At 40.1% G+C, this 27,638-nt stretch overlaps 1 protein-coding gene across 2 annotated transcripts in view; it reads right to left on the reverse strand.

The window, feature by feature from the left end:
- Positions 1–248: 248 nt before the first annotated feature.
- fig4a (FIG4 phosphoinositide 5-phosphatase a) overlaps positions 249–27,638 on the reverse strand; it is a 49,517-nt gene continuing 22,127 nt past the window's right edge. The window contains exons 17-24 of one of the 2 annotated variants that reach the window (XM_072361762.1): positions 23,664–23,802; positions 20,625–20,683; positions 20,045–20,192; positions 19,767–19,850; positions 17,582–17,777; positions 11,329–11,417; positions 9,123–9,197; positions 249–3,696 (exon numbers count right to left, since the gene is read on the reverse strand). In XM_072361762.1, the coding sequence (XP_072217863.1) occupies positions 3,519–3,696; positions 9,123–9,197; positions 11,329–11,417; positions 17,582–17,777; positions 19,767–19,850; positions 20,045–20,192; positions 20,625–20,683; positions 23,664–23,802 (968 nt within the window). In that variant the 3' untranslated portion in view covers positions 249–3,518. Of the gene's footprint in view, positions 3,697–9,122; positions 9,198–11,328; positions 11,418–17,581; positions 17,781–19,766; positions 19,851–20,044; positions 20,193–20,624; positions 20,684–23,663; positions 23,803–27,638 lie in introns of both variants that reach the window. The other variant, XM_072361761.1, reaches the window with a different exon arrangement.

Below are 27,638 nucleotides of genomic sequence, written 5' to 3' on the forward strand. Positions count from 1 at the left end.
TTCTGACACCTTTTGTTGAAACCCGAGTACTAAAAGAGTGTGAGTGGAGGGTGAAAAGGGAAAGTGTGAGGAAAAAGAAAAGGGGTTCATAATTAGTGTAAAGACTGAGCGAAAGAGGAAGTGACAGTAGAGAGTGTGGGTGAGTGGAGGGAGGTGTACAATTACAGTGGCTGTATGAAAGGAACAATATTTGTTTTTGTATGTGTAGAATGAAGAACAAAGACCGCTTACAGGCAACAGCAAGTTTAATTTAGTACTATACACAATAATTAATAACATCTCATAAATATAGTCATACAATATAAAATCAATGTGCAACTTTGACAACTGTGGTAATTCCACTGTTTAAAATATGAGAAAAGGTGTCAAGAAAGGGTCAGAGATTAAGACACTTTTAAAAAAGATGATCATTTAAAAGGCACAATGAACTTGAATATCATCCAACAAAAAGAATAAGTGGAAAATGTCATGCCGTGGAAGAAGATATCAAGTTTGTAAAGAATTCTTTGTGTAAAAAAAAAAAAAAAAAAAAAAAAAAAAAAAAAAATCATAAAAGCTCAGGCTTTTTTCGAGATTCCTGCAGAGTGAAATGAAACATTATGGAACTGTGCAGGTGCACACAGGTTATGGTCCCAGCATTTAAGATTCATAACTGTTCGCATCAATTTACATGATGAAAATATGTATAAACAATAGCTACGGTCTTTAAAAAGCTGTGATAAAAATTAAACCAATGTAATTAACAAAAAAACAAAACATACTCATAGTCTTTTAAGACATCAATTTATAAAATGACTGATAGATGAAAGTCTATTAAAACACAATTTCCATTTGTTAGCCTTTCATTGGAAGTCCAAGAACAAGCCGGATCTTAAGTTAAACAAAGTATTTATTAGTGGTCACATGTAAAGTATGGCAGCGCTGGACTCGAAACATTTCGCAGGAAATCTATCAGGCCGAGCCCCGATATCCGGAAACATTTCATATTGGTTGTACTTACACTCGACAGAGTACAATTGCCCAGTTTTTTTGTGACATGAGCAGGCCAACCACCATCCTCGTCGTGTTCTTTGGATGTGATAAACAACGTGTGTGTGTGTTGTTTTAGGCGTGCATCAGTTTGTCTGACAAGACAGAGAAGCGTCATCTGACCCAGTTATTTAGACTAGTTATGCTATCTTAAAGTCTTGGACCATTTAAGGTCATCTGTGGTGTAGTATGAGCAGAGTGGAAAAGAACAAACTAGGAACATGGCTTATTTAGTAAAATACAGAATATGAATACATAATGTCTAAGAACAAAGCCAATTATAACACATTAAAAAAAAAAATCCATCTTCTCTTTTTTTGTTTTCTCTTTATTTAGTCCAGATACAGCTGCATGTGGGTCTTACATGTCCCATTACCTTAATCATCACTATGGAGGAGGAGAAAACATTTTTTTTTTAACTTTATACAACAAAACCTCTCTTGCCCTCATTTGGAACCACAAACAAAAGTGTAAAACATCTTCTGTGTCCTAAAGCTGAAATTCTGGTCGTCCCGGCCTTTAGCTCTGGTTTTAATTCAGTGGGCTCATTCATTTTATTATTATTATCGTTTCATGCTTGTTTTAGCTCAGCCTGTTTTCCAGTTCCTGAGCAGGCCCAGAGATTTTCACTTCTGCTGCATGCCCCCCTCCCCTCTGCAAAAATTGTGTATTCCTCTCAAGGTGCTAACTGTCTCCATTGTATTGTGAACAGCCACTGCACCCCTCACTGAGGTTGCTGCCTGTAATGACAAAGGTCAAACTGCTGTTTGAATGAGCAGAAAAGTCTCAAACTTTGTGGCGGAACCATAAAGTGCCATCTTTCGCCATCTCTGTGGATCCAGGTGTTATGTCCACATCTGCAACTTTTTGTTTTTTATTACAAGGGGGGTTGACGTGCGTTGTGTGTTCCTCCTCATCTGACGTGGCCTCTGTGTCTGAACTCTCCTTCTCAAAGACATACTTGACCACCCGTCTCCTGGTGTGTCTTTGGAGCAGTCGCATCCTCATCACTTAATGAATTGGTCACAATGTTTTCATTCTGAAATGCGAGGTCCACATCTCCACCATCAGATTCACAGCCCGACAGGCTCTGTAGAACTGCTAAAGCTTTCTGAGCACTGATCCTTCTTGGTTGCCTTGGTTGTGACATGAAATCAGGGTCTGCGTGCCAGGCATTTCCTATCTATGGTCGTTTCTCGCCCACAACATTCACAGCTTTTACAACACTCCCTTCCCCTCCCTTCCTTCATCAAATCTAAATTGTATGATGCCCATTGAGTCTCACAAAAGGGCACATCAGCTATAATCAAACCCACGTAGTCAACTTGAAAGAGGCTATTTCTCAGGTAACATAATTTGTCTTAGGCCCTTGTCAAATGCCAGCACGGTTTTTGTTACGAATGTTATAGTGGAAAAATGGCAAATATTTTGGTTATGTGCCTTTTATGGCCAGTGATTCTTACAGAAGGGCACATCAGAGTTGCTGACCTGCAGAATATCCTGTGTGTGGGGGTGGGGTGCTGGCAGGGACACAGCTCAATAATTAGGCTTCTTTACACAACAATGGGAGGCAGTTAGGGGTATGTTAGACTTATTCACACACTTGGGGAGGATTTCATTGCAGACTTTGGGACTTCTGCCATAGTGCAGCCACTAATCAAAAAGCCTAGCCTTGACCCAGCTATCCTCGCTAACTTTCAGCATATCTCTAAACTTCCCTTTCTGTCAAAGGTGATAGAGAAAATAATGGCCATCCAGCTGTTATCATTTCTTGAGAAAAATGACATTCTTGAAAAATTCCAATCTGGTTAAAGATCTTATTTTAACGGTTGATTCTGGGTGTGCTGCCATCATGGTAACATTAGATTTAACAACTTCGTTTGACGCGGTAGATCACAGCTCCCTGCTGTCACACCTGGAACAGTACGTTGGTATCAAGGGTGCTGCCTTCATGCTGACTGACAGGAGCTTCTCAGTTCATTTGGGAGATTTTTCTTCTCGAGTGACCTCTAACTTCCAGGGTGCCTCAAGGATCTATTTTAGGCCTTTTATTATTCTCACTGTACATGCTGCCCCTTAGATCCATTCTCCGCAAACATAATGTGTCTTTTTGTTGTTACGCTGATGATGTTCAGATTTATCTCCCCCGACAAATGAACAGTGTACAAACTCTACTTGCCTGTATAACTGACATCAAGACTTGGATGAGCCTCAGCTTCCTAAACCTAAATGACAGTAAGACAGAAGTCACAGTGTTTGGGCGCCATTACAGTGACTGTGTTGATGCTCTGCCCCCTTCTCTTAGTTCAAAACACTGCTCTGTCATGAAGAGCCTTGGTGTCACTCTTGACAGTGATTGTATTTCTTTGTTAAATTTATCTTTTGGATTTTATTATTATTTATTTATGTGAAGCACTGTGGTCAACGTAGGTTGTTATAAAGTGCTCTATAAATAAACGTGACCTTGACCTTGGTAATAGATCTCCGTCTCACATGTATCTGTTTTTGATGTACTCCCTGTACATCAACATGTCCTCTCTGCCCAGCGCCTTCACCTGGCCCTGGCCCGTCAGCACATGGCTCTCGAACACATTGCGACTGTCTCTGTCTACCTGGGGAGGGGAAACTCCGTAGATGCTGTCTTCTGGGAAGCGGGAGACTGGCTCTCTGAGAGGAAGTGGAACAAAAATGCAAACAATGAGAGGGATGGAACAACTCACGTGGTGGCACAAGAACTGGCTTCTTTTAGCATCAAGGAAAATATTTTCATCCGACCAACAAATCTGTGGAAAACTGCTGCTGAGGATGAGTCATTAAGAGAATTGTTAATGGAAACAACAAGAGGATGGTACAAATGGGTGCGTTTACAGCAGAATTACTCCTGTTTTCTCAGAAACTAAACTGTAAAGCATGTCTCCTCATCTTCAGAATGGATTAACAACAGCATGCTTGTCAGGTCATCCACTCAGTCAGCCAGTTCTACAGCAGCTGGGGCCCAGAGAGAAGCTGCTCAGACACATGGCTCCTTGACAATGGACTGTTTGAGGCTCTGGTGAATTGAAGAAGCCTCTAGATAAAATAAATAAATAAATAATGCAACTACACTAAACAGCAAGTTTACTGCAGTACGAGCACATAATTCAACAGGAGACTAAAGGTTTGGGGCAAAAACAAACTGATACACAAGACCAAACGGAGGGCAGTTCATGTTAGTGCCACACGTGGAATAAAGAAGATGAGTACACAGAGACGTTGCCTCCTTTTTATATATCTATAGTGTCACATGGCCATTCAATGTGAGATCTGAGGTTAGGAAGACTGCAATGATTTTGAAATCTCATGAACCAAATTTAATCATCATAGAAGACAGAATGCATATAACATGTGGAAAATGAGACAATTTACCATTTGATAAAAGAGCCCTTCTTGAATTTGATGGCAGCTCTACGGCTTAAAAAAAAAGATATATATATATATATATATATATATATAAAAAGTGTAGTATACCCGCTTCTTTTCCACTTTACCTCAGTTCATTTTAAATGAGCTTTGTCTCAGATAAGACAGGAGCTTTCTTGGATGAAGTTCACATATGGTTTCTTCTTTGCATGATAAAGCTTTAGCCAACATTTGTGAATGGCAGAGACAATGATTTCTGGCAGTGTTCCTGAGCCCATGCAGTGATTTCTATGACAGTTTTCAATGCAGTGCTACCCGACAGCCTAAAGATCCCAGGCATCAAAATAGATTTAAAATTTTTTCTCCTTTTTACTTTTCCAGCCTTTTGTTTCCCCTGTTCCAACTTGAATGTTTAATGTTTCTGCTGACAGGATTGGAAAATACTTAAACTACACATAGATACACATGGAAATCAAGTGGTCTTTTTTCATATACAACTGTATGTTAATTCATATAAGAGACAAAGGCTCTTATTATGACTGAAGGAAGATAGATCACCCTACACCCGAGTGATGTTTCTCAACAGGAAGTGGTCGCAGTATTCATATACGGTACTTTGAGTCAGCTTTGCCTATTCCTGATGAATCAATAAAGGAACCACACAGAGAAAGGTATCAGACTAAAGGACCCCTAACTGCGGCCAAACATTTGTAACAACTGAGAATAGCACTATTGCACAACAACTGACACACCTGTGGATCCGACACGAGGATGGGTGAACTAATGAATGCTCAGAGAGATAAAAGGCAGCGACATAGGAGGAAAGAGGAAAGAGACCTAAGATTCACATGGCCTTCTTACGATCCTCCAATGAAAAGACCTCCACTTTTGACTCAGTCTGTTTTATTCAGAAATAACAGGTAAAGAAAATATGTGCTACCCATGGTCTGCTCTTACCCACTTGGTGGACTACAAATATCCCCCTTCACGTGCACACTATGTACAACCTGTGCATTGACACGGCAACGTGCAGCACTGTCAGAAGAGAGAAACTGCCACGTGAAGTGATGTTTTTTCCATTCTATAAAAAAAACATCAAATCCACAATTGTTGTGCATGTTCCGTGGATGAATGATGTACAACACCAGCCCAAGGTGAACGTCCCTTTAGAGCAAAAACAGCTTTTGCGTACCTACTAGTATATTCTAAGAAGACCGAGCAGACTGAATGAATGAATGAATGAATGCATGTTCTTACGCATCTTGAAGGTAAAGGGAAGGTTAGCAAATCATAAAAACAATGTTTTCCAAACAATTCAGTTCTTGCCTTTGTTTGCACAGCCCTGACCTTTGCCGGTTGTAAAGAAATTGGTGGTGTATTCAGAAGTATTCATATTCAAAAAAGCAGAAACAATGCAATATTAAATCCCTCCCTAAGAAGTTTGTTATATCGACTGATGCAATAAACAGGTGACAGCATTTTGCTGCTACAGCTTGTCACAATTTAGTTTTAAATAACACTCAATGTTTTCAGTAGCCTTGGGACAAGGCTGAGACTAACATCTCTGCTCAATCAGGATGATGCTGGTGCCAAATCTGCCATTCGGCCTTTTGAGAATAAGCCCCTAATTTGATAGTGCTGAGAACCAAACCTTACGATTATGATATTGCTCAACTTTTACTTTTTCCTATCAAAATAGCTGAACATTTTTTTGTGGTAGCCAATCCCAAAGAAGCAATTTTGCAGAGCTAGCTTCTACCACTGGCAGCAAACTGTGCCTCTAAAACCTTGTCTCCTCTGACCCTCAACAGGATAAAAAGAAGAAAAGAAAACTTACTGTAACGTGCACTCAGGCGCTGAATTCGAAAGCACAATACAACTCAATGAAAGACCAGCTGACACAATACCAAACACAGGACACAATGTGGCAGCACACAAAAGAACCCAAACAACTGTTACCAGTTACAGGAGTTATCAGAGAGGAGTGATGATGCTTCATAACCAGAAACTTTGTAAATAAATCACTGGAGAAGCATGATGACCGTTTTGTCCAAAAAACTTAAACACAGACTGCCACAGTGGACCCGGTGATCAGAGTGAGAACAGCAGATGGTGATGGGCTGACATGGATAAACTTACTAACATAGATTTCTTGCCCAGGTTCCTTCTGTGACAGATAGTTTTCATCCCATCAGGAAAGCCCGTCTTTTGGTGACCCTGTTGAGTACCGTTTCTATGAAAAGCCTCATTTTATACTCCAAAATTCAGCTCCGAGTTGAGTCTTCATTGGTGAAAAATCTTTTCATTATACGCTAACATTGAGAAAGGCATGGCTAATAAATTAACAATGGTGAAATTGAATGGACCAATTCAAGAAATGTATTTCTTTAGAAACCAATGTCCAAATCAGCAATTCGCATGCTGATGTTATAAACAAGGATGTTTAACAAATAAGTCTTAGACTACAGTAGGCCCTGACAGTTCTCTGCTTTTCTTAGAGGAAACGCATCAAACCTGGTTTAGATTAGGTGGCTGTTGAAGGATGATTGGTGGAAAGGTCAAATTAGCAGTCTCCTGTCAGTGTTGCACTGTTAAATTGCGTCTTGTACAACAAACAACTGCATGTTCTTTGCTTATTTTTATCCATGCAATTTCCTATTAACCCACCTACAAAGGAGCATCAATATTCATCAACTATGCAATCTTTGAGTGTTCTATGTACATTTTATACACAAAAGTTTCACTAAACCTCCCTTTACTCAGCACAGACGCAAGAGAACACACAAGAGTTTTCCTTAAGTGCAGACAAGATATATATCTTGTCTTTATGCAAGTCCTAAAAGATCCCCAAAGGATGGTACCATCTTATAATCTGCAGTAGTCTGATGTGCTGATGTGCAGTAAGTCTTAGTAGATCAAGCTTGGATTTATAAGATTTTGCTCGTTCCCATTACAACAGACAATGGACCTTTTACTGCATTTGGTGTTTGGGATCCGTCCTCTGAAAGACCAAAAACAATTTAATTTCAGCTAATCCAGGTCATTATGACACTTGAATCTGATATCAAATATACAGAAGACACACAGATATGAAAGCAGCATTGACCTAACCTAACAAATGTCAGATGGTTTCTGGCCAAACACCCGCATTTCCTAATAAATAATAGATACCATAAATTTTTTTCTTTTCTTTTTATGCTGCCAAAACACATTTTGGCAGCATAATCATGGAAAACAAACAAAGAAATGCACATGATGCAGCTTTTAAATTACGGCGATCAATCTGAGATGAGATTGTGAGAGCGACAACGAAGAGACTGAAATGAGTGACGAAGTTCTGAGGCTGTTCAATTCGGACACTGAAGAAGATGACTTAGATGGTTTTAGTGCGCAGGAGGAAGATGAAGAAGGCGATCAATGACTTTTCATGTTTTTTTGTTTTTTTTTTACCAGTTGTGTTACAGGCACTGTTCGGAAAAAAAAGCATTTATGCCACGTATTTGTGTGTTACTGATAGGTATTTAAGTTAAAACCATCGGTGTTACTGGCACTGTTCGGAAAAAAAAGTATTTGCAGTATGTATTCGTTTATGTTACCATATGCATTTAATCAAAAGTTTAAAAGTCCTCACGTGTAACATCTTTCTTTGTAAATATCTCATATTACAATGTGGACATCTGTGGCTTATAATCTGGTGCGGCCTATACATGTACAAAATGTTTCAGGTGTGCTAAATAAATAAAGTACCTACTTAAAGTCAAGAGGCAAATTTCAACAATCAGATGACACAAGTGTAACACAGAACAGGTGAGTGAATGGGAGCTGCCATCGATTGTTGTCCTCACGACTAAAACCTGCCTGTAGATACCAGTTCAGAGTGGTCTGAACTTTTGTGCGCTCAGATCGTCTGAAGCCCAGCAAAATCACCTCATATTACTTTCTTCATTATTTGCTTAGAACGAAAATAAATAATACTATTTCCACAAGTGTCTGACAATGGATTTGCCAACCCCTTGTTGTCTCATTCATTTGCGTTATTCTCTGAGAAAAGGTGCAGCATGGACTAAACGTGTGTGTCAACAAATTCCTAAAAAACATTCAAAGTAGACGCAAAGAAGGCAGGGATGTTGATATAAGCAGAAGATGGCATGATACCAAGAAAAAGAATCATCTCATGAGGCATTTTCAGTGCTTACTTTGTGTGGGTATGTGTGTGCTTTTGGAACTTAAAAAAAAAAAATTAAAAATTAAAAAAAAAAAAAAAAAAAAAAAAAAAAAAAAGGGTTTCCACGGCTGCACATTTCCATCACACGTGTGGTTCTAAGCTTTGATTCTGGTTGAGGGGGGAAAAAAGGAGAAGAAGAAACTCCATCTATGTCCAGCTGGGTCACGGATACACGGAGATGAAGGATGAAGGCTGACACCAAGTGGGAATTGGCATAATTAAAAAAGAAGAAATGAAGAAAGCATTATTAGTCATATGATATGACGATTAGACAGCTGCAGGCCTTGCACAGAAGCACTTAGAGCTACTTTTGTCCCAAGGTAACGTGAAAAATATGTTAAACGGTGTTCTGAAAGGTCAAATGATGACTAAAAACCAATATGATAATGCTTAACATTACACGTGAGACAGGATTATGAGTTTTTGGGTGCTTTTTTTTGGTTTATGCTTCATTATTTGTGTCACTCACAAACAAATGATGTTTGCCAAGTTGATGCGTTCGGTTCTCTCCATTCTGTGCTGGCTCTCCCCAAGACGTGCAAACCTGCAGAAAGAAGAAAAAAAACACAGCCGCTGAAAAGGGCCAACATGAAATTGGAGTCATTAGGAGTCTCAAAAACACTTTGCACTTCAGCTTCATATCATCCTCTTTGCTAAACATGTCTGCTGAGATCTCTGATGTTCAGATCTCATCATCGTCAAGTATCACATTTTTCCCCGTGGGTCATTCTTCTCTCACAAAGACAAAGTAATGTGCTACAGCTGAGCGCTCCCCTGGTTGTTCCACATGAGTTTTTAATATTAATGCATTGATTATCAGAGCTCTGGCTATAACTAACATTTTGGAGCCGCTCCAACTTCAATAATGAATGTAATTTCGATCTTATTATGTGCCACTACAGTTGGAGCTTATGAACAGCATTCTTCACAACAGTTTGGGAGCTAATTCCGATGCCTAAATCATCTCTGTGCCTACCAGCAGAGTTTGGATTAGATACAAACAAAGACATCGAAGGTGTCTGCAAAGAAAGTACAGTGGTTTGTTTTATTTCTTAGTCACAAGTCTTTATTACATTAAGCATCAGAAAGGGGAAACGCAGGTGCTTGTGAATCTTTGTTTCTGATTCATCCTGAAAAAATTGCTTTTAACATCTTGCATTGTAACATTGGCCTTACAATCAACATCTAAGGGGTCCAAAATCTGAGACCACTTGCAAAGATACTTGTGGTTTGAATAAATTTGAAATTCAATACCTCAATTATAATTAAATATCGTAACATCTGCTTAACAATTTGAGAAAAAATTAACAATTTGCACGGGAATTTCAGAAGATATTAGCATTGTTAGGTCTTACGTTTGAGCTCGAGTCCTCACAACCTCCACAAGTTTGTTCAAATAACCCGACAATTGGGAAGACATGGCTTTCTCAGTCTTTAGATGCCGTTATAAATGTTCAGTGGGCTTAAGGTAAGAGGTCACTAAAGAGGAAACTGCACGACAGTCAGCTATCATAGGTCTCCCTTTGTCATTAAGTAGTTCATGTAAAATGTAGAGGTGCAGTTGAGTTTATCAGGAAGGAATCAGTTAATTCAGTACGATTCCTTCTCCCGAGTTTCTTATTATTTACTTGTGAAAACACAGCCTGCAATCGAGTCTTCAAAGAAATATGGACTGGACAAGCTATACTCTCTAGGTTCAGAAAAGCAGTGTGTGAGGAAAAAAAAGCTCCATTGAAAGCATCATACAGTATCAAACACTCTGTTTGCCTCCAAAGAACATATAGTAATGTTCAATCTCAGAGTCTAAGGATGACTATTCATAAAACATTGGTGGGAGAAACTGGGGACAAATGTCATAATGAAATTGAGAGGCCATGCAGAAAAGTGAATGAGGAGAAAAAAAGCAGTGAGGTTAGAATATCAATGCACACAGCAGGGTATATTTGACTATATTTGACCCCTTTCTCAAAATGACCCACGTCACTGTGGGTGGCTCAAACTGCTTGTTCTGCCCTCTCTCTGTCTTGGGCACTGAGCACATCATCTCCAACAATAAAACAGGACCTTTTAATTTTCCTGGGACACAAGCAATCAGAACAGAAGACTGCAGCTCTCCCATTTACAGAAAATTTGACACATGCAGGACAAAGAGCACACAGAGAGCCGCAGGCCAGAGAAACTAACGGACGCCAGCTCCAGCTGGTAAGGAGGAGGAAAGACATACATGTATTCAGAGGACTGTGTTAGTTACTTCTTCTGACTAACAGGTTGTCTAAACTGATTATATTGATGGCAATGTGGCTGGAATATGGTGTAGAATATATTATTCTATCCATATCATTTTTCAAATACAACAAAACCCACAAGCATTGATTTTCAGTCAAGTGACTGAAAGTCAAGCCAGTTTAGATATCTGCTTGAGCGAGCAGAGGAACAAGTAACTAGCAAAAAAAGGGTAAATAAACTGCCTTTATATAGAGATTTTCTGGTCCATGTACGCATTGAAATGCGGACCGGAGAAGCAGGGTATCAACCCACAGACTTTCCAGTTGGTGGGCGATTCACTCAGCTTCACGAGCCACAGCCTCTCTCACAGATAACTAATTTAATTATACACCAGTGTTTCTACAGCTTCTATAGAAGAGACTTGGACGTGCTGCTATTGTGTCGGTTACCTCTCGTAAATGAGCAGGTCGTCCTCGGCAGGAAACTCAGCCAGATTAAGTCCGTAAGACTCCTTAACTGTTTGCTGTGGCGGTATCTCCTAAAGAGGTGAGAAAAGCGGTTATTTGCAAATGTGAGCGAGACACGAAAAAAAGGATGAAAAGGCTTATTCAGAAGATTAAATTTGACTTCTGAAATGAATGGTATGAAGAGATAACCACCAGGAGGCTCTAGTCAGGAAATAAAAATCTTAAAGATGAGATCACCAGGTTCAGCTGCTTCTCCACAACTGATGCAGTAATTAGGGTGGCTGAACGAGTGTAATCTAAGCAACTTTGACAGTAATTTGATTGTAGGTGTCTGATGAGGTGTTTTAATGTTCTTTCATGTTCAGGAGCAGTAGGCTCCTGGGGTTCTCGCATGCAGTGTCCACTGTCTGTAGAGATATATTCATCATAATAAACAGAAGATCAAATTAAAAAGGTCAGAGCGGTTAAAGCGGAGAGGAAAAAGGGCATCGAGTTCTCAATGTGAAGATTAACTAAAACTGAAATACATCTGTATATGAATACCAATAAATAAAATATGAAAGATGTAGCTCAAAAATATGGACCAGAAAATGAAAAACTATTGCACTCACTTAAAAATAATACATTCTGAAGGTATAACGGAGGCTTTGATAGCACTAAAAAAAAAAAAGGAAACATTTGAAAACCTAAATGAAAAATGCAATTCATTAACGTGTCCTAATGAGGATTATTCACAATCAAATATAAATGATTAGCAGATGTAATTCATCACAAGGCCATGTCGTAATCAATAAAACAAGAAAAGAAGAAAAAAAAAAAAAAAAAAGACATTTCCCTTTGTCGACAAGCAACGATCAATTCTTAAGTTAGTTTTACAAAAACAGCTTAACCACACTGAGGCAGTATCATTCAATCATTTGTTTTAAAGCAGAATTCATCAAGAAACCTCGCAAGGACAATGATTTACTTGCTTTCTATACCAATAGTTCACTGTTATTTGCATATTGCTTTTACAGTGAACACATTCTAATCTACTTTTTGCTTCTGTTTAATGCCTGCGCTTCTCAGGCTTTCCTTTTGCTCTGCGAAGCCTTTCGGGGTGTTCGAGATAGTGCTGCATAAACGAGGCCGACTGATTTGAGAGCTTTCGTGGAAAGCTTGGTATGTCCACTCACTGGGATTTTTGTCCGTTTCAAAAGATAATAACAGCAAGCTTCTTCAAGCTGGATTGGAGCAGTCGGTGCCGGTGTGCAGCAGTCTTTCAGTCACATCAAAAACAAAAAAGAATGAGGTCTGGTCTTTTGAAGGTTTTTTTTCTTTAATGCCTTTTTTGGTGGCCACTCCTCCATAAAGCCCATAGATTGAAGAAGTCTTGAGACACTACATTTCTGACAGTTGGTGGTCAGTCTGCCCTTTATTGGCAGGTTTGTTGGGGTTCGACATTCTGTCCATTTCTTGCTAATGGTTTTTTTTTTAACCTGTACTTCTCCAGATCTTTAGCCCTGACCTGTATGCAAAACTTAAGTTGTCACTGAGCTTTGTGATGCTGCAGACTCTGGAGTCTTTCACACATGCATATACACAAAGGCCATGTGAAATCTAGACTGCACACAGTTGAAACTAATTTAACTGGTAACATGACTTCTAGGCAGCATCAGATCGTAGTTTATGACTTATTATCAAAACAGCATTTCTTTTCTTTTTTTAATATCAATTCAACAATTAGGACTATTCTATATAGGCGTATTACATGAAATGTAAAAGCATATGAATTTAAATTACAAGTTGTAATGCAACTACATGGGGAAAACACCATGGGGACTGAATGTGTTTGCGAGTCACTGAGCGTAATCTGTGCCTAAGGTTTTTGCGTCTATATGCTGGTATGAAGTGTGTGTGAGCAGCATGAATCCACATGGTACATAGTCTTGGCAAATTTCTTTATTGCTGAGCATCATCTGAATATGGCAGTGAAACTAATTAATTAATTAATTAATTTGAAAAGCCACTTGTGCGACATGTTATTTTGATAAATCCATTAAGATACTTGATGAAATCTAGTCAGAAACTGTTGATGCAATAATCCTACGAAGCAGCCCTGTAGTCACTTGTTTTTCAACCAGAAAACTAATAAAACTGATGTAAATGAAGCTGTCTTAGTACTTTGAAAGAGAGAGCTGTAATTCTCTGAGTTACTTAAAGTGTCCTGGTCCCTGGGACACATCATGAATTCTGGATGCAAACTTTGCTCTCCTCAAATAACCTCCGACCAGCAGCCAGAGGCTTGTTATATAACAGCACATATGGGCTTTTCTCTGACTATTTTCTGACACTGCTGCCATATGCTGACCGTGATGCTTTCAATTTTCACTGTGTCTGTATTGATCTGAGCTGCAGAGAAGCTCGAATGAATCAGGGTGCAACAGGACCGCGTCCAAGAAGCGGCAGCTGTGAACACACACAGGCACGTAAACATGATCACAAAGATACACAAATCCTCGTACAAACCCAAGATTACGGCGAGAGTCGCGCTCCAGCGGTAAAGCTTTCGTACACAACGAGTAAACCTGTATTTACACACACACCCCCACGTACACAGCAGATCTATGCGAGCTGGCGCTGAGGTGGACTAACTAAATGAGTATGTGTAATTTCACGGCAAACACAGTAATGATCTAATGTTTAAATATTTCAGCAGTCGTGTGTCGTTCTGGCACTCAATCCATTTCTCAGGGACAGACCCGCAGGCAGTGGAACGAGATGTGTGTGCCCAACACGTGAGCTAGAATGTCCAGTTCGAAATACATGTATTCATTACAGGCTCATTTGTCAAGGCCCTGACGAGACAGAGGGCCGCAGGACAATACATCAAATCAGAAAGGGGAAACAGATGGATGGGGAGAAAGAGGATGCCTTCTTTTTGAAGTGTGAGCATCAAATACAGCCCTGTTGTAATTCCTCTAGCACACTCAATTAATCAAACGTTTACATTTACTTTATACATATGAAAAACTAAGACTATTTCTGGCTCCTTTGTCATCCTCCTACGTTGATGATGTTTCAGACTCTTCCACAAGAGCATCTAATTACATTTCGGCATCATTTGGCACACCCTACTGCAGGCGACAAATCACATGTGCCGCTAATTTACAGACAATTTTTAAAAAATAAAATTAAATAAATTATCCTAAAGGATATCAGAGCCCTCACTTATTACTCACTTATACTACCTTTGGCAACAAAGGCAGCCTCAAGTCTTGAAAGTGATCCTATAAGCTTGGCACACCAAACTTGATTCTGAGTTTAGGTCCAAACTCGTACTGAGTCCCTCTATGACTTTCACTGAATTTTACTGTCGCTAACCCTGTGTTTACTTGACATTTACATGGAGCACATAAGTCTATGTCCATCTTTCCTTCTTTCCTCACTTAGTCTCATAGCACTCATAGCGACAGAAATCACCCACAAATCCTCCCTATGTAAGGTTCTACCATCTCCACAAAGGAATTCTCTTTCTTATTCACGATGACCTTTGACTTTTGTCCTGTGTCCTGTCTGACTAAGTAAAGATGGAAGGTGAAGGTACAGCATTTCTAAGTAGCTTCATATAACCAAACATAGTCATTCTCCAAGAATGGTTGTTTAGAGAAAATAAATGGATCCCTACATGCTCTTACATTTAGGATTTCTTTCACACAAAAGAGACATTCAACAAGGTTTCAAACTATAAAATCTGAGATGTGAATTCCTGGCTGACCTGAGATGAGTTGGCATGCTAAACTTTTTACAATGTTAAAGAATCTCACCCAATAACATAATTGTCAACCTTATAGCTGTACAAGCGAAAAAACTTCAAAGGATACCTCAAACAATTTCAATACCAATCTTCTCTCAGCATTTCAACCCCCCTGACTCAAGTGCCAACTGGCAAGTTGCATCTTCATTCCTGGTTAAATCCCCAAAAAGATAATTAATTTGAAATTTCACATACTAACAGTGACAAAAAAAAATGGGTCAGTGTCTGACATCTTCATCACTTTCCATTGTCACAGATGAGGATCTCTTTTATGGAGCACACGCCCTGCTGCCACCTGATGCACAGAAAACAGGCAGAGCTCCCACTGCGTTGCCTCACATTTGAGTCACCAGCCATGAAAGCGCTCGAGATTGTGGCAACGACCATCCTCATCTGAGAAACTTTTGAACATGAATGAAACATGAATGAGGGTGAATCACAGTTATTCTTATGTAAATAGGACAGAGGGGGAAAAATGCCTCTCCTCGCGCTTGCTGATGTCACGACAGCCATCACAGCGTCCGTAACTGTAGCAACAGGATGGAAGCTGCAATAAAGAGCTTCAAATCACTGGGAGCTTCTTACACATGATGGAAAATATCTCTTATAAACTGAGCTATTAAGGGAGTAGGCTGTGTTCTTGTGCATGTGATAAATCCTGTTGACACATTGACCCTCTACCTGTGCTGATTAATGTGCTCGGCGTCACTGCTTCCATAACAAATCTGGGTCAATCGGAGACGTAAACATGCGACCAGTCCACCTGGGGCGTGAAACAGATACTGATATAGACATAACAAGGTTGTAAAAACTTGTCAATTACCATGTACACACACATCATATGCTCAACTACATATTGAGAGGCGTCTCTTAAGGAAGCAGCTCTGAGACACCATCTTGTTATGCAAGATGGAATTAATTACTTCATAATGTTAATTCCTTCCGCACACTTTTCAACAGAAAAGAGTGTCAAGATTCCTAAGAATCCATCAGCGAGTCACGTTTGCTTCAGACCAGTTGGCATCCCACAGTCGCAGCTACAGGTGGGTTTTGGGTGAGATGGTGGTATAACACTTATTTCAGAACTGGAGAATAATTCTTTATTGAAGGAAAAACGGGTATATAAGTGATAGGTGGGTATATATAGGGTAAATAAATCACTCTGAAATCTCTTGTTGTTGGAAAAAAGGCAATTTACAAACCAGCTTCACTTTGTTGATCCGATTGGTTGAATTATTAATTACCTAAACATGCATTAAATGTGTATCTGTTTAAGTTTTTGATAGTCAAGGCAGAAAAAAACATGCAAAGTCAAACGCTCCCCGTGACCAATATTTTTGTTAAAGGAGTTATCTTTAGTCTTAAAAGACAAAAAGTATTCTGCAATAAGCTTTAATTGCACAAAACACACTTCCCTATCCTCTCTTTCACTCAAGAACACGTAAACAATGTAAGAACAATGTAAATATTAGCATTTTCTAATTTTGCTTCATTTCAAGCTTGCTTCAAATTTGTTTCCAGTCAGTAAGATCGATCCTATATATACACACTACGAACACTGACAACAAATTCAAATACACAGCCAGTTCAAGGATGCCCTATGATGAATGCTGAGACCCCACAGTGCCCCGATTGCAACATCGCTGACTCAATCAGATGCCAGTTTCAGTGGAAACAACATCATTTTGCACACCGCAGTAGGTCATTTTCATGGTGTAAATAACTTTGAGTCATACAGGGACACATATTCAGCTGCCTTCTGAGCTGTGTTTGCAGAGTATGCCCAGAATTGGTGATAATGTAGCATTCTGGTCCAGTATGACTCGATAAAAGCATCGAAGGCACATCCTCAACATAACAATCAAAATCGGGATTTGGAAGAAATGTCATTACTTTTCAAGCTAAAAAGATTAAAAAAAAAGTAACAGACAAACAATGAGGAAGAAGCGTTTCCGGTTAATAATCTCATTAACACAGCATCATCTGGTTTATTCTCTGTAAACCCAACATTAGCACGAACCCACACCATTTCGTGCCTTTGTTGTTATCGAATCGACTGATTAAAGTGATATCTTGACTCTGTCTGACGCAAACAAAAGCAGAGAACTAATTTCTTGTGGAACACTTAAGGGAGATGAGCAGGAAGAAATACAATAAGGGTGACTTATTGAAAGTGGAAGGCAAATCCCTTTAAGGCCAAAAATACAAGACATTTCCCTAAGGTTTTACAAGACATTACTTATTTTTGCATGACTGGAGGGACTTGGAGCAATTGTAAAATTAGGCCCAGAGGTGATACAGTAATTGATTTTTTTTTTCTACTTCTCCTCTCAGTTCCACTTGGAGGTGTTTAAATGTGATCTCAATGGATATTACATTTGAATATTGTCATAAAAGTGTTTACCTGATGTGTACATAGCATGGCAAGTGGGTTCCTACCTCCTGCATGCGATTGCTCTCCCCAGAATCTGTCAGCAGTTTGATCGGGGTGGAGCGCTGAGACACAGAGCCCTCGTCGTCCCTGTCCTCCTCAGAGTCGTCCTCTGATGTGCTAGAGATGGCCTCCTCGCTCGGGGGTGGAGGTGCGCTGGCTGCTGTCTTCCTTTGGAGGACTGTCTCCTCCTTGTTGCTCTTGCTGCTGCCAATATCCACAGACATAAACACAAATCACAATATGTAAAAAACACATACAATTAGCCATAGTATACAGGTAAATTATGGCAACCAAACAACCAAACTATGCCTTGTTTTCACCGTAGCTTTTTCTCTCACTGTTGTTTTCATACTGATGGTGGGGGAGTAGATACTGTATGGACTACTTAAAGCTTAGGTCAACTTGTTGGTATTTGCATGCAGGTTCATATGTACAATACAACACAACAGAGCCAAGATCATCAACTCTAAGGCCGAAACCACAGATTTGTGCCTCTGCCTCGCCGCACGGATAAAATAAAAATGCTTTGTAACGGTGGTTCGTAATCTTTTCCCCCGGAAGCACCGCCCACCTGCTACTCCGATTTGGATGAACAAAGTGTATGCGTGCATGTGGGTGAACGCAGAAAAAGCTTCAAAACTTTACTTGCACCACTTTTTGGCAGGAATCAGTCGAACTTTTTCCTTCTAAAAGAACTCATAGCCGCCTCCAGTGTGCATACCTGTAACCGGTGATGAGGGGTCAGGTGTGTTTTACCATTAAAGTTTTAAGGGAGGTGAAGTTGACAGGTGAAATATTTCTTTAACACCTGATGGTGAGCAAGCGCATCATCACAGCTGAATAACAACATATTTGCACTGGCAAACGATTGATTCGGGAGCCTGCATCCGCTTGTTGGTCTCACAGTAAAGAGTGAATGTGTCTGTGAGAAAAGAAAAAAGACAATCGTGTCAACTTGCTTTCCTCAGGTGAAATTTAATCAACCCGTTATCTGTTTGAACAGTTTTCTTCAGATCATGGGATAATTATGGAGGGTTGAAAACGAGGGCTGAAAGTACCGTTCATTTACAGCCGACTTCAGCTCTCAAGATCACAATCGCGGCTGTTGGGGAGGAGTCAAAACTGCAGTTTATTTTTCCTGCAGTTAATTCATGGACACTCCTGATGACCTGATGAACTCTTGTTTGGTCCTTAAGACTAACCAATTAATAGTAAAGAAAAAATTAAATAAGATACAGTCTTCCGTGGCACAGGCAGAAGCACCTCCGACTGAACTGCTTGATCAATAATAAAGTTACACTAGAAGGAAAAAGATCTCCCCAGAGATCAACCACCACTACCAGACTACAGACCAATGGAAATAAAAGCTACAATAAGAATGGAAGGATCTAACTTGCAAGAGAGTAGTTATTTTTCATCAAGGGTGTGGTAAAGCATGGAGATGGGAAACAGGCGAGCTTCCACAATAGCTATATCTAAGACACCATTCAATTCCATGCTCAGATGCTGTCCAGCAATTTTGCAAGTTAAAGATTCGATAAGTAAGCACTATGACACCATAACTATCTTTTACAAAGCCAAAACTGTGTTTAATTGTTTAAATACCGAGGGTTTTACCAATGTATAGTAAAACATGGGCTCAAATCACCTGCAGGAATAGCCCTGCGACCTGAAAATGATGAGTTGATTAGATTTGAGAGCTATGATTAAACACAAAATTGGAGACCGTAATTATATGAATAATTTAGCTATATTTCTACTACTCAAAAATGAACATACTGACCTTACCAGTTAACTTTAAAGCAGAAGAGTGAATCAGCACAGAACATGTATAGTGTACAATGGGTCATGTTGTGCTGCAATAATGTGGAAACGATTAAAAGCCACCATGACATGAAGTCAGTGGCTTGAATACAATCTTTAGATTAATCTTTTTCCTAGTAGAGTGTTTATATGGATTAGCTTTTATTTAAAAAAAATTACATGGATACAAAAACAACTCATCAGCGTGTCCTCTTGACAAAAACAGGGAAAAGGACAGAGTGCTGTTTTTGGTTACCTGAGAACACGATGACTAATGAAGTGGTGTATATAAGGGCATGGTGACATGGGATTTATTGCACATTTAAAAAAAGACCACAACAAAAACATCCCAAGTGTGGTCACACACATAGTTAAAGTAGCACTTACCCCAGCACTGATTTTCCCGTTTCCTCTGGCTTGCGAACTGTAAACGGACTTGGATCCACTCCCACTGACTTTGGCATAAATTCCCTTTATGAAGACAAATAAGAATGAAGATTAGAAGTCTGCATCCTCCTGTACCGATATTAAAAGCTAACAAATGTTTGGTAAGCTGCTAAGAACATTCTCGTTCTGGAATTTCTACACAAATGTACCGGAGCCGGCGAGACCTTTAATGTCAAACGATACCGTGCGGGTTTTCTCGTGCATGTCAGTGTGCGCACCTTGCAGAGTTGGTCATGGCAATGCAGAAAGTGTCATCGAAGGCTGTGAGCTCGTAAGGTTTGAAGAATTCTGTGTAGATGTCAGTGCTTTCGTCGAAGCGGCTCACTCTCTTCACTGTGACCTTCTTCATCGTTTCCTCACAGGCGACTGCACATAAAGTGAAGCAAAAGTAGACGAAGTAGCGAAGACAAACTTTTACAAGACACACATCCACATTTTAGAACGCGAGAAACAAATACTGTCAGGAGTACGCAAAGCAAGCTACGTCTCATAATTGCTGTGAGGTAACCAATGCAATCACATAAATGAGTCATCACTTTGCACTGTATGTTCAGGCGGAATGTGGGCACTGCAGGCGCGACACACAATTTCAATCCATTAAATTCCGCCAAATCCAATCACATTTTTTTTTAAAGGGTGATGTCGGTCAAAAACGGCCGTTGTTTTAATAAATGGTTTCGGCTTTAATTTGAATAAGTGTAATTTTGTGACTTGTTTTTAGACTTGCAGTGGCCACATCTGTGACTTTTATAACAGTGATTTGTTGCAGAGTGATCTGCGAAGTTGTGTTGAAGATACCTTCATCATAGGGAACGGGAAGGTAAGACAGGACTCCTTCTGACCACCAAAGTGTGTAGCTGGAGACAAAAAAATGACATAGAAATGTAGCAATCTCTTGCATAAGAGCATTTAGCATCTGGAGCATTGCACGACCTAGATTTGTAAATGGGCTTGCCTGGACTACCTACTGTACATCATGTGAATACATCAGACTCTTATTCAATGTGAGCAATTTGAATGAATGCCCTCGCGGTGATTTAGTATAGTGTGTGATGTGCTACTTACGCTAGTTTGTGCAATGTGTGGTTGCCAAATTCAATTTAGCTCTAGCCATGCTAATTTCGCAGAATAATGGCTGCAGCACCTGGACCCATTTTGGATGTTTAAACTAGTGGCCTGTGAAAGGAAACTGGGTCAACTTTTGTATGTGCTTGAAGTGAAAGAAAAGCAAGAAATACGAATTCATTTTCACTTACAGGCACAGAAATGACAGGCACAGAATGATTCTAGGTCAAAACCCGAAATGAAACACGATTACGGTTCAGAAGAAAGAGTTGGGTCACGGTGAAAAATGCAAGTTAAATTAAATTTGTGCATATAATTAACACCCAAGAAACTAGTTCAAAGACAAGATATCAATTACAGAAACTAAGAAAAGTTATTAGATATTGTTATAAATGTTATTATAGATACTCATTTTGAGTGTGAAGCCAAAAGCATGTTTAAAAAACTGGGACGGAGGAGTCCGTTTACCACCATGTTACATCAGCTTTTCTTTTAAAAAAAACCCTGTGAATATTAGGTCTTGGGGGGTGGTTTGCACTGATTTGCATCTGGTGGGCGGGGCTCTTTGGGTATGTGGGCTGCCCAGAGGGCCGCGCTCCCAGTTCTACAAGTTTGGCTGCCCCTCAATTTTAATCGATCACTATTAGAAAATATTGAAGAGTCGGAAGGGTGAGGGGAGGGGTCTTCCCACACCCCCGTTTCCTGGTTGCTGCCCGGGGGGGGGGCAGGAGGATCAGGTGCGCTCTGGTCTGGGGCGCTTGGCCCTCTCGGGTATTGGGTGGGGCCTCTACCGGGGGGTTTGGGGGCGGTCGGGCTCCTGGGGACCTGGTCCGGTGCACGGGGCCTGGCGGGGTCGGTGGGCCGTTGCCCTATGCTTATGGGGGCTCTGTCCGGGGGCTTCCTCTGCGGTCTTCTGGGTGGTTGCGTGGTTGTCCCTGCGGTGGGATTCCTGGGTTCTGTGCTCTGTGGGGGCTGCTGGTGGCCTGGGTCTTGTGGCCTTCTCTGCCTGCTTCTGATTGCTGGGGGGCTGTGGATTGTGGCTCTGTACACTTATACACTCATAATTAAGCAGGGTTATCATGTAGGTCCTGTGCCACGGGTGTTGCATGTTCTCACACACACACACATTAGCCCAGTAGCATGCTCGCTAATCACTTGAAGTGTTATCCTGTGGTTTCAGGTTATCTATATCCACAGTTGTGTTGTATGCGATTGCCGCTACTTGTGCTTGTTTTTGTTTGTTTGTTTTTTCTCAGCTTGTCTGCTTTCAGGTGCTCCTGGAAGAGCTAACGCTGGATTCCCAGCAGAGGCCGTGGATTGTCGTCTGTTTTGTTTTTACAGGTATAGCAGCTGGTTGTCTGGTTTTTGTTTCTATGTTTCCGTTCCGTTTCCTCTTCTTCTTTCCTTGTCCCCCGGTCCACCTCCAAAGATGAATTCCAAAACTTTGTCTTGTTAAACCGGATGACAGTAATTCACTTCACCTCGGTCCATCTTCAATGAGCGCAGGCCCAGAGAGGGCATTGATATTAATGTACATTTTCTTGAGCAACAAACTGGGTTCAGTGACGAGGGACAATGTAGATTTCCTAGTTTCTTCTTTCCCTGCGAGGGTCATTTTTGTGCTGCAACCTTCGGCGTTATGCATGTGTGTCTGATCAGCCACCATCCAACAGAAAGAGGACTATTTGAACGTAGAAATTCAGTTACATCTTTGTCACTTCTCCTTCCCCTGCTTTCATACCTTGAAATGCCTAGAAAGATATTTTCTATAAGTTGACGTGCTGCTCTGAGCCAAGTCAGGGACAGAGCGGCAAGCCGGCTTTGTGAAGCACAGCTTTCACGCAGCCCGTCTCGATGCAGGTCTGCCGCCATTGTTTGGCATCAGCGGTGGGTAGGTCTTTATTTTTTCTGCAGATAAGTAGCAACCGATATATGAAAAACAGCTTCTATCTCTTTTCAGCAGCTGCATCTGTTCAACAGCAGTCCTGCATAAATACAGGCACACGGTGCCGAGGGTAACAGCAAATGGACTCATCAAATCTAACAGCGCAGCACTTTCAGGACACTTAAAAATGTAACCTATTAACAAGTACGGTAAAGTGAGGTTTTATTCTTTATGATACACAGCTTTTGGTTTGCTAACAGCAAAGGCTTACTTGTCATTTTACTTTGCTGAAAATATATTTGCATTTTGGTCATTTTCTTATTGAAAAAAATGCTGTTTTGTCTAATTTGTAATGAGCTCTGTAAACCTTTGTATTGTGTGCACTGACCGTGCAATGTTTTGATCAAATGCTACACACACTCCTGAAATTATTGAACGACATGCTATCGTTTTGGTCGTTTTTGACTATTTGCTTGAGCTTTGCTGAGCCACTGCATGATCCTTTTTTTTTTTTTTAAACTTTTAGATACTGAAGCTGCCGGAAAAGCTCACTTTGGGAGTACCACCCATGTAATCAAACCTTCAGGATAAAACTCTACGATCCTTGTCAAGTTGACGAGGCTTCACTGAAACCACTTGGACTCCTTGGACTTGCGTAAACAGCCTCGGCAAACAGGCAACAGCCTGGACTTAAAATTAACACTGAGCAGTTTTGTGAGCACTTCCAAAAGCATTGGGTGCAATTGAAAGTTCATAAATTTCATGTTTGTTGCGTATACAGGCACGTTCAAGTAAAAGTTGATTTGTTTCTTCAGATTAATGGAACATTTGTGTCAGTGAGTTGAAATGTGTGTGTGTACGAGTGTACATGACATACGTGTGCTTACCTGCGTCTGTCATGGGGAAGTGCCATGGTGCTCTTCTGATGCAGATAAAAGTCTGTGGGCAGCTCCCACAGGTGTGGCTTACACTCTGAGGGTTGGTAAACCTGGAGGAACAAGTTGATGGCGTCTTGTCTGTCTGCATCTGAAAGAGCCCGTTGAACACATTAATCATACACAACACACTAAAAAGCCCATCAAATTGGACAAGAGTCCCTTTCATACAAAGAATATACAGGGAACAAAAGCATTTGACAGGGAATCATTTTCTGATATACTATTTGAATTATTTTTCAAGCAAAAATACAAAATATTCCCATTAAAACCATCCAGTTTAGAGGAAGTGGTGTTGGTATTTTATTAAGATATCTAAGTACATCCACTGATGATACTTTGCTTTGTTCAGGATTTAATAAAGCAACTTTAATCTATTGATTTTTCAAAAAAAGCATCAGCGAATGAATCATCAGTGCTTTTCCTATCACTGCTTTAGGTGAAGAGGGAGGAGGAGAAGGAGGAGGAGGAGGAGGAGGAGGGTCAACATCTTGGGAGATAAACTAACCCACAAAACTAAGCTACATTTTTTTCTTTCTTATTAATATTTCCTGTTCAAATGCACCCAGTCTGAGTAAGTAACAAAAACACCATCTTTTCCAGGACAGAGGAGGAAGAGCTAATGATAGCAGACGGGCCAGATCTCATCAAAATCAATAAATCCCCCCCACCCATCTACCAACATAACACATAGCAGCTGGCATCTCAAACTGCTTCAAGACATGAATGTGGCTGGAAAAACAGTGTGGAACTGCACTGAAGCCAAATCTTTGTTCTATGGCCTTTTCCTTTGATTCCTGTGTTTTCCCAATTTTGGTTTGTTTTGATGCTAAAATATCTTAAACGGTGACTTTGAATATTGTTTTCTGTCATAAACGGCCATCTGTTAGAACAAACTTCGAATCGTAATAACGCGCATTTAGTTCAGCAGATTTGAACCAAAAGTGCCTCTGTGCAGTGGCTCCCAGTACAGATGATTAACGTGAACATTAAAGTCAAGCTTATGATCTCACTTTACATGTGGTTTTCCAGCTAACAAATAAAGTGACCTAAACAAACAAATCACTTCACACTTGTACATAACTTACACCTAAAGTTCCAGGCTTTCGAAGACACATTTCACCAGCCACTCATAAAGCAAAGAAAAGCACTGCAGAGCAATAAAATCTTGGTAAAGCTGAACTCACCGTGTGTCTCATGCACATCACAACCAAAGGTACTTCTAAAAGCTCTCCTAATGACTGCACTAAAACATTTTTGGCTAAGAGATTGTATAAGATAATCTCCAACGACGCCTGTGGGTTCAGCAGGTGGCACGTGTTTTGCATGTTGCCCAGTCAGATGCCATTTATTCCACCGCCCACCTGTAAAGCCACGTGGAAGCTACACCGGCAGTCACAACAGATAATTAGAAGCTAAATTGAGGTCTATTAAAGCATGCCCACAAAGTCTCTTCTCTTGGTCATTTTTCAGCCTGAGAATTATTCCGCAGATCACTAAATAAGAGCCAGGGATGATCCGTGAACACAATACACACGTGTAAGGGAAATAGCTGGCAAAAAAAGCCTGGTTTCACAACATGTACTAGGAATTAAATGCACATAGTAATTATTGGACATTTTGTCTCATTAAAGCATTCAGTTTTACAGCACTTACAATTGCTGCAAAGAGTTTGCAAAGCAAATGGCAGCATGTGCTATAATTATGCTTTGAGTCAGAGAGTCAGAGTCGTCTGTGAGTCAGAGAGGAGTGTTTGGAAATGATGCAAAAGCATGCACAATTTACCGTAAAATGAGCACTAACGTGTACCTTTCCAGACACGTGTGTAAATATGGCACAGTTATTCAAATAAAGTGTAAAAAGCAGGCGATTTGAAGTCATTAACTTTGGAACAGAGGATTCTTTTCAGACAAGTTAAAAATAATTTTCAGATCCGGTACGAAACAACCTCCGGGACTCATCCTGTTCGACCAAGGAAACAATGGCTGCAACGAAGACGTGCAGGAGGGGAAGAAAATCTGAGAACTTATCATACACATTCAATTATTCGGGCTTTTAAATAGTGGATTTGGTTTTTCTTTTCTCCCCGATTCCAATCGATATCTGATCATGCAGAAAGTTTAGCAGGTTTTAAAGACATTTTCACTGATGCCCCTGATGTGCGATAGCGTGAAATCAGATTCGGTACGCCTACGACTCTTATCTAAAGATCAGTCTAAGAGAAAGGTTGGTCTTCTTTATTTGAAGACATCAAACTTTTTTCCAGCAAAATGCCAAGGAGAACAACGGTTTGCCATTTTTCTTTTAAGGACGGACATCGGCTAAGCAAACTTAGACTTAGACTGCGGCAAAAGTGGATTTGGTAAAGGCATCTTCATCTAAAACGGGTCTCTGATCACCGTCACTGTATTGAGAGTTAAGAATTAAGAGCCCCATTTATAGTCTCCACTGTGCAATCCCACACCCAGCAAGAGGAGAACAGACTACACTTTATCAGTAATTGATGCGGATTGATTCTTTTTTAGGTGACACACTCCTTCAAGTAACTGAGTCATAGCTTCTCAGGGTGCAAGAGAAAGCATTTTTAAAAGGAAACAATGAATGGATTAAACTGATACGTACTGGTAAAGGGCTTTGAAGCGTGACCCTTTTTTGGCAACATCAAAGTTTGTTTTGCAAATGAATTACATCATGAAAATGAATTACTCGCTCGATCTATGACTGTGTCCTTGTAAGACAATGTGTTGACACCAGCTGGTCCTCAGACAAGGCATTTCTTGTTTTTTCTATAGGTTTGCACTCTTCTTCAGTCTCGGAGTCGCAGAGCAACAGTCATCTGTGTCAGGGACATCAAATCAAGGGAACTCATGTAGGTCATGGGATTATTGAGTGTGCACTTGAGAAAATATTGAGTACTGTCTGTTTGTGTGTGTATTGCACCATATAAGCCTTTGTCACTTGACATTTCACTCTGGCTAAACAACTCTGGCTCCTCTCCCGAACTAGCCAATGATACCACCTTTCAACATCGAGTGTATGACAAGAAGAAAAAGCAAAGAAACGGGAAGACGAAGTAGGTCAAGTAGTACAGCTCTGTTTCTTCTGACTTAAAACATGAGTGACTAGTGAGACATGGAAAGACCTGAGTACATTCATCCATGTTTTCTTACAGACACACTGTAATTTCACAACAAACCAGGGTGTCATTTATATTTATCACAAGTCTTAAAGGCAGGTATTATCGACCTATCCAAGTCAGCAACTGATTTAAATGGTATCCTAGTTGCAAATTGTTGTAATAAAAATGTCTCCAGGTAACAACTGACCTAGTTGTGTAACTATTGACAAAAACATCAAACTCAGCAAGGTAACAACATAGCTTATCAAGTGCTTTTTTTTTTTTTTTAAGCAATCAACAATACAATTAAAAGATTTCATAAAAACCTTGCAATTGTCATTCCAGTGGATTTGAACAGTAAACCAACAATACAATCCAGTAACCAGTAATACAAGTCCTATATTCATATATTCTTGTATTCTCAGTGTTTGATGTGTAAATCAGAAGGCCCAGCAACACAAAGAGGAGACTGTTCCATTCACTTTGCATCCTAGCTTTGGGCTCAAAGGGATGGTATATCGTGATGACCTGTGATGTCTCAAACACAAACCTGAGTACAGATTAAGCAAACTGTGCAAACTATCAACTACAACATGGGAGTTACATTATTTCCTGCATGCTTGCACCAATAATTTGTGCACAATATGCAGTATTAATGTACATTGGCAATATTCATTTTTTAAGCAGGTTGTGCAATTTGTCTTTTTCAAACTTTGTGTTCCATCACAGTATCTATACTTTTTACCTGGAAACTGTACTGTTTTTTTTGTCTATGCAGCATATTGCACACATGCAGTGTACAGAGTGTA

Source organism: Leuresthes tenuis, unplaced genomic scaffold (assembly GCF_036924035.1).
Source record: "Leuresthes tenuis unplaced genomic scaffold, fLeuTen1.0.hap1 SCAF_13, whole genome shotgun sequence".
Taxonomy (NCBI): Eukaryota; Metazoa; Chordata; class Actinopteri; order Atheriniformes; family Atherinopsidae; genus Leuresthes; species Leuresthes tenuis.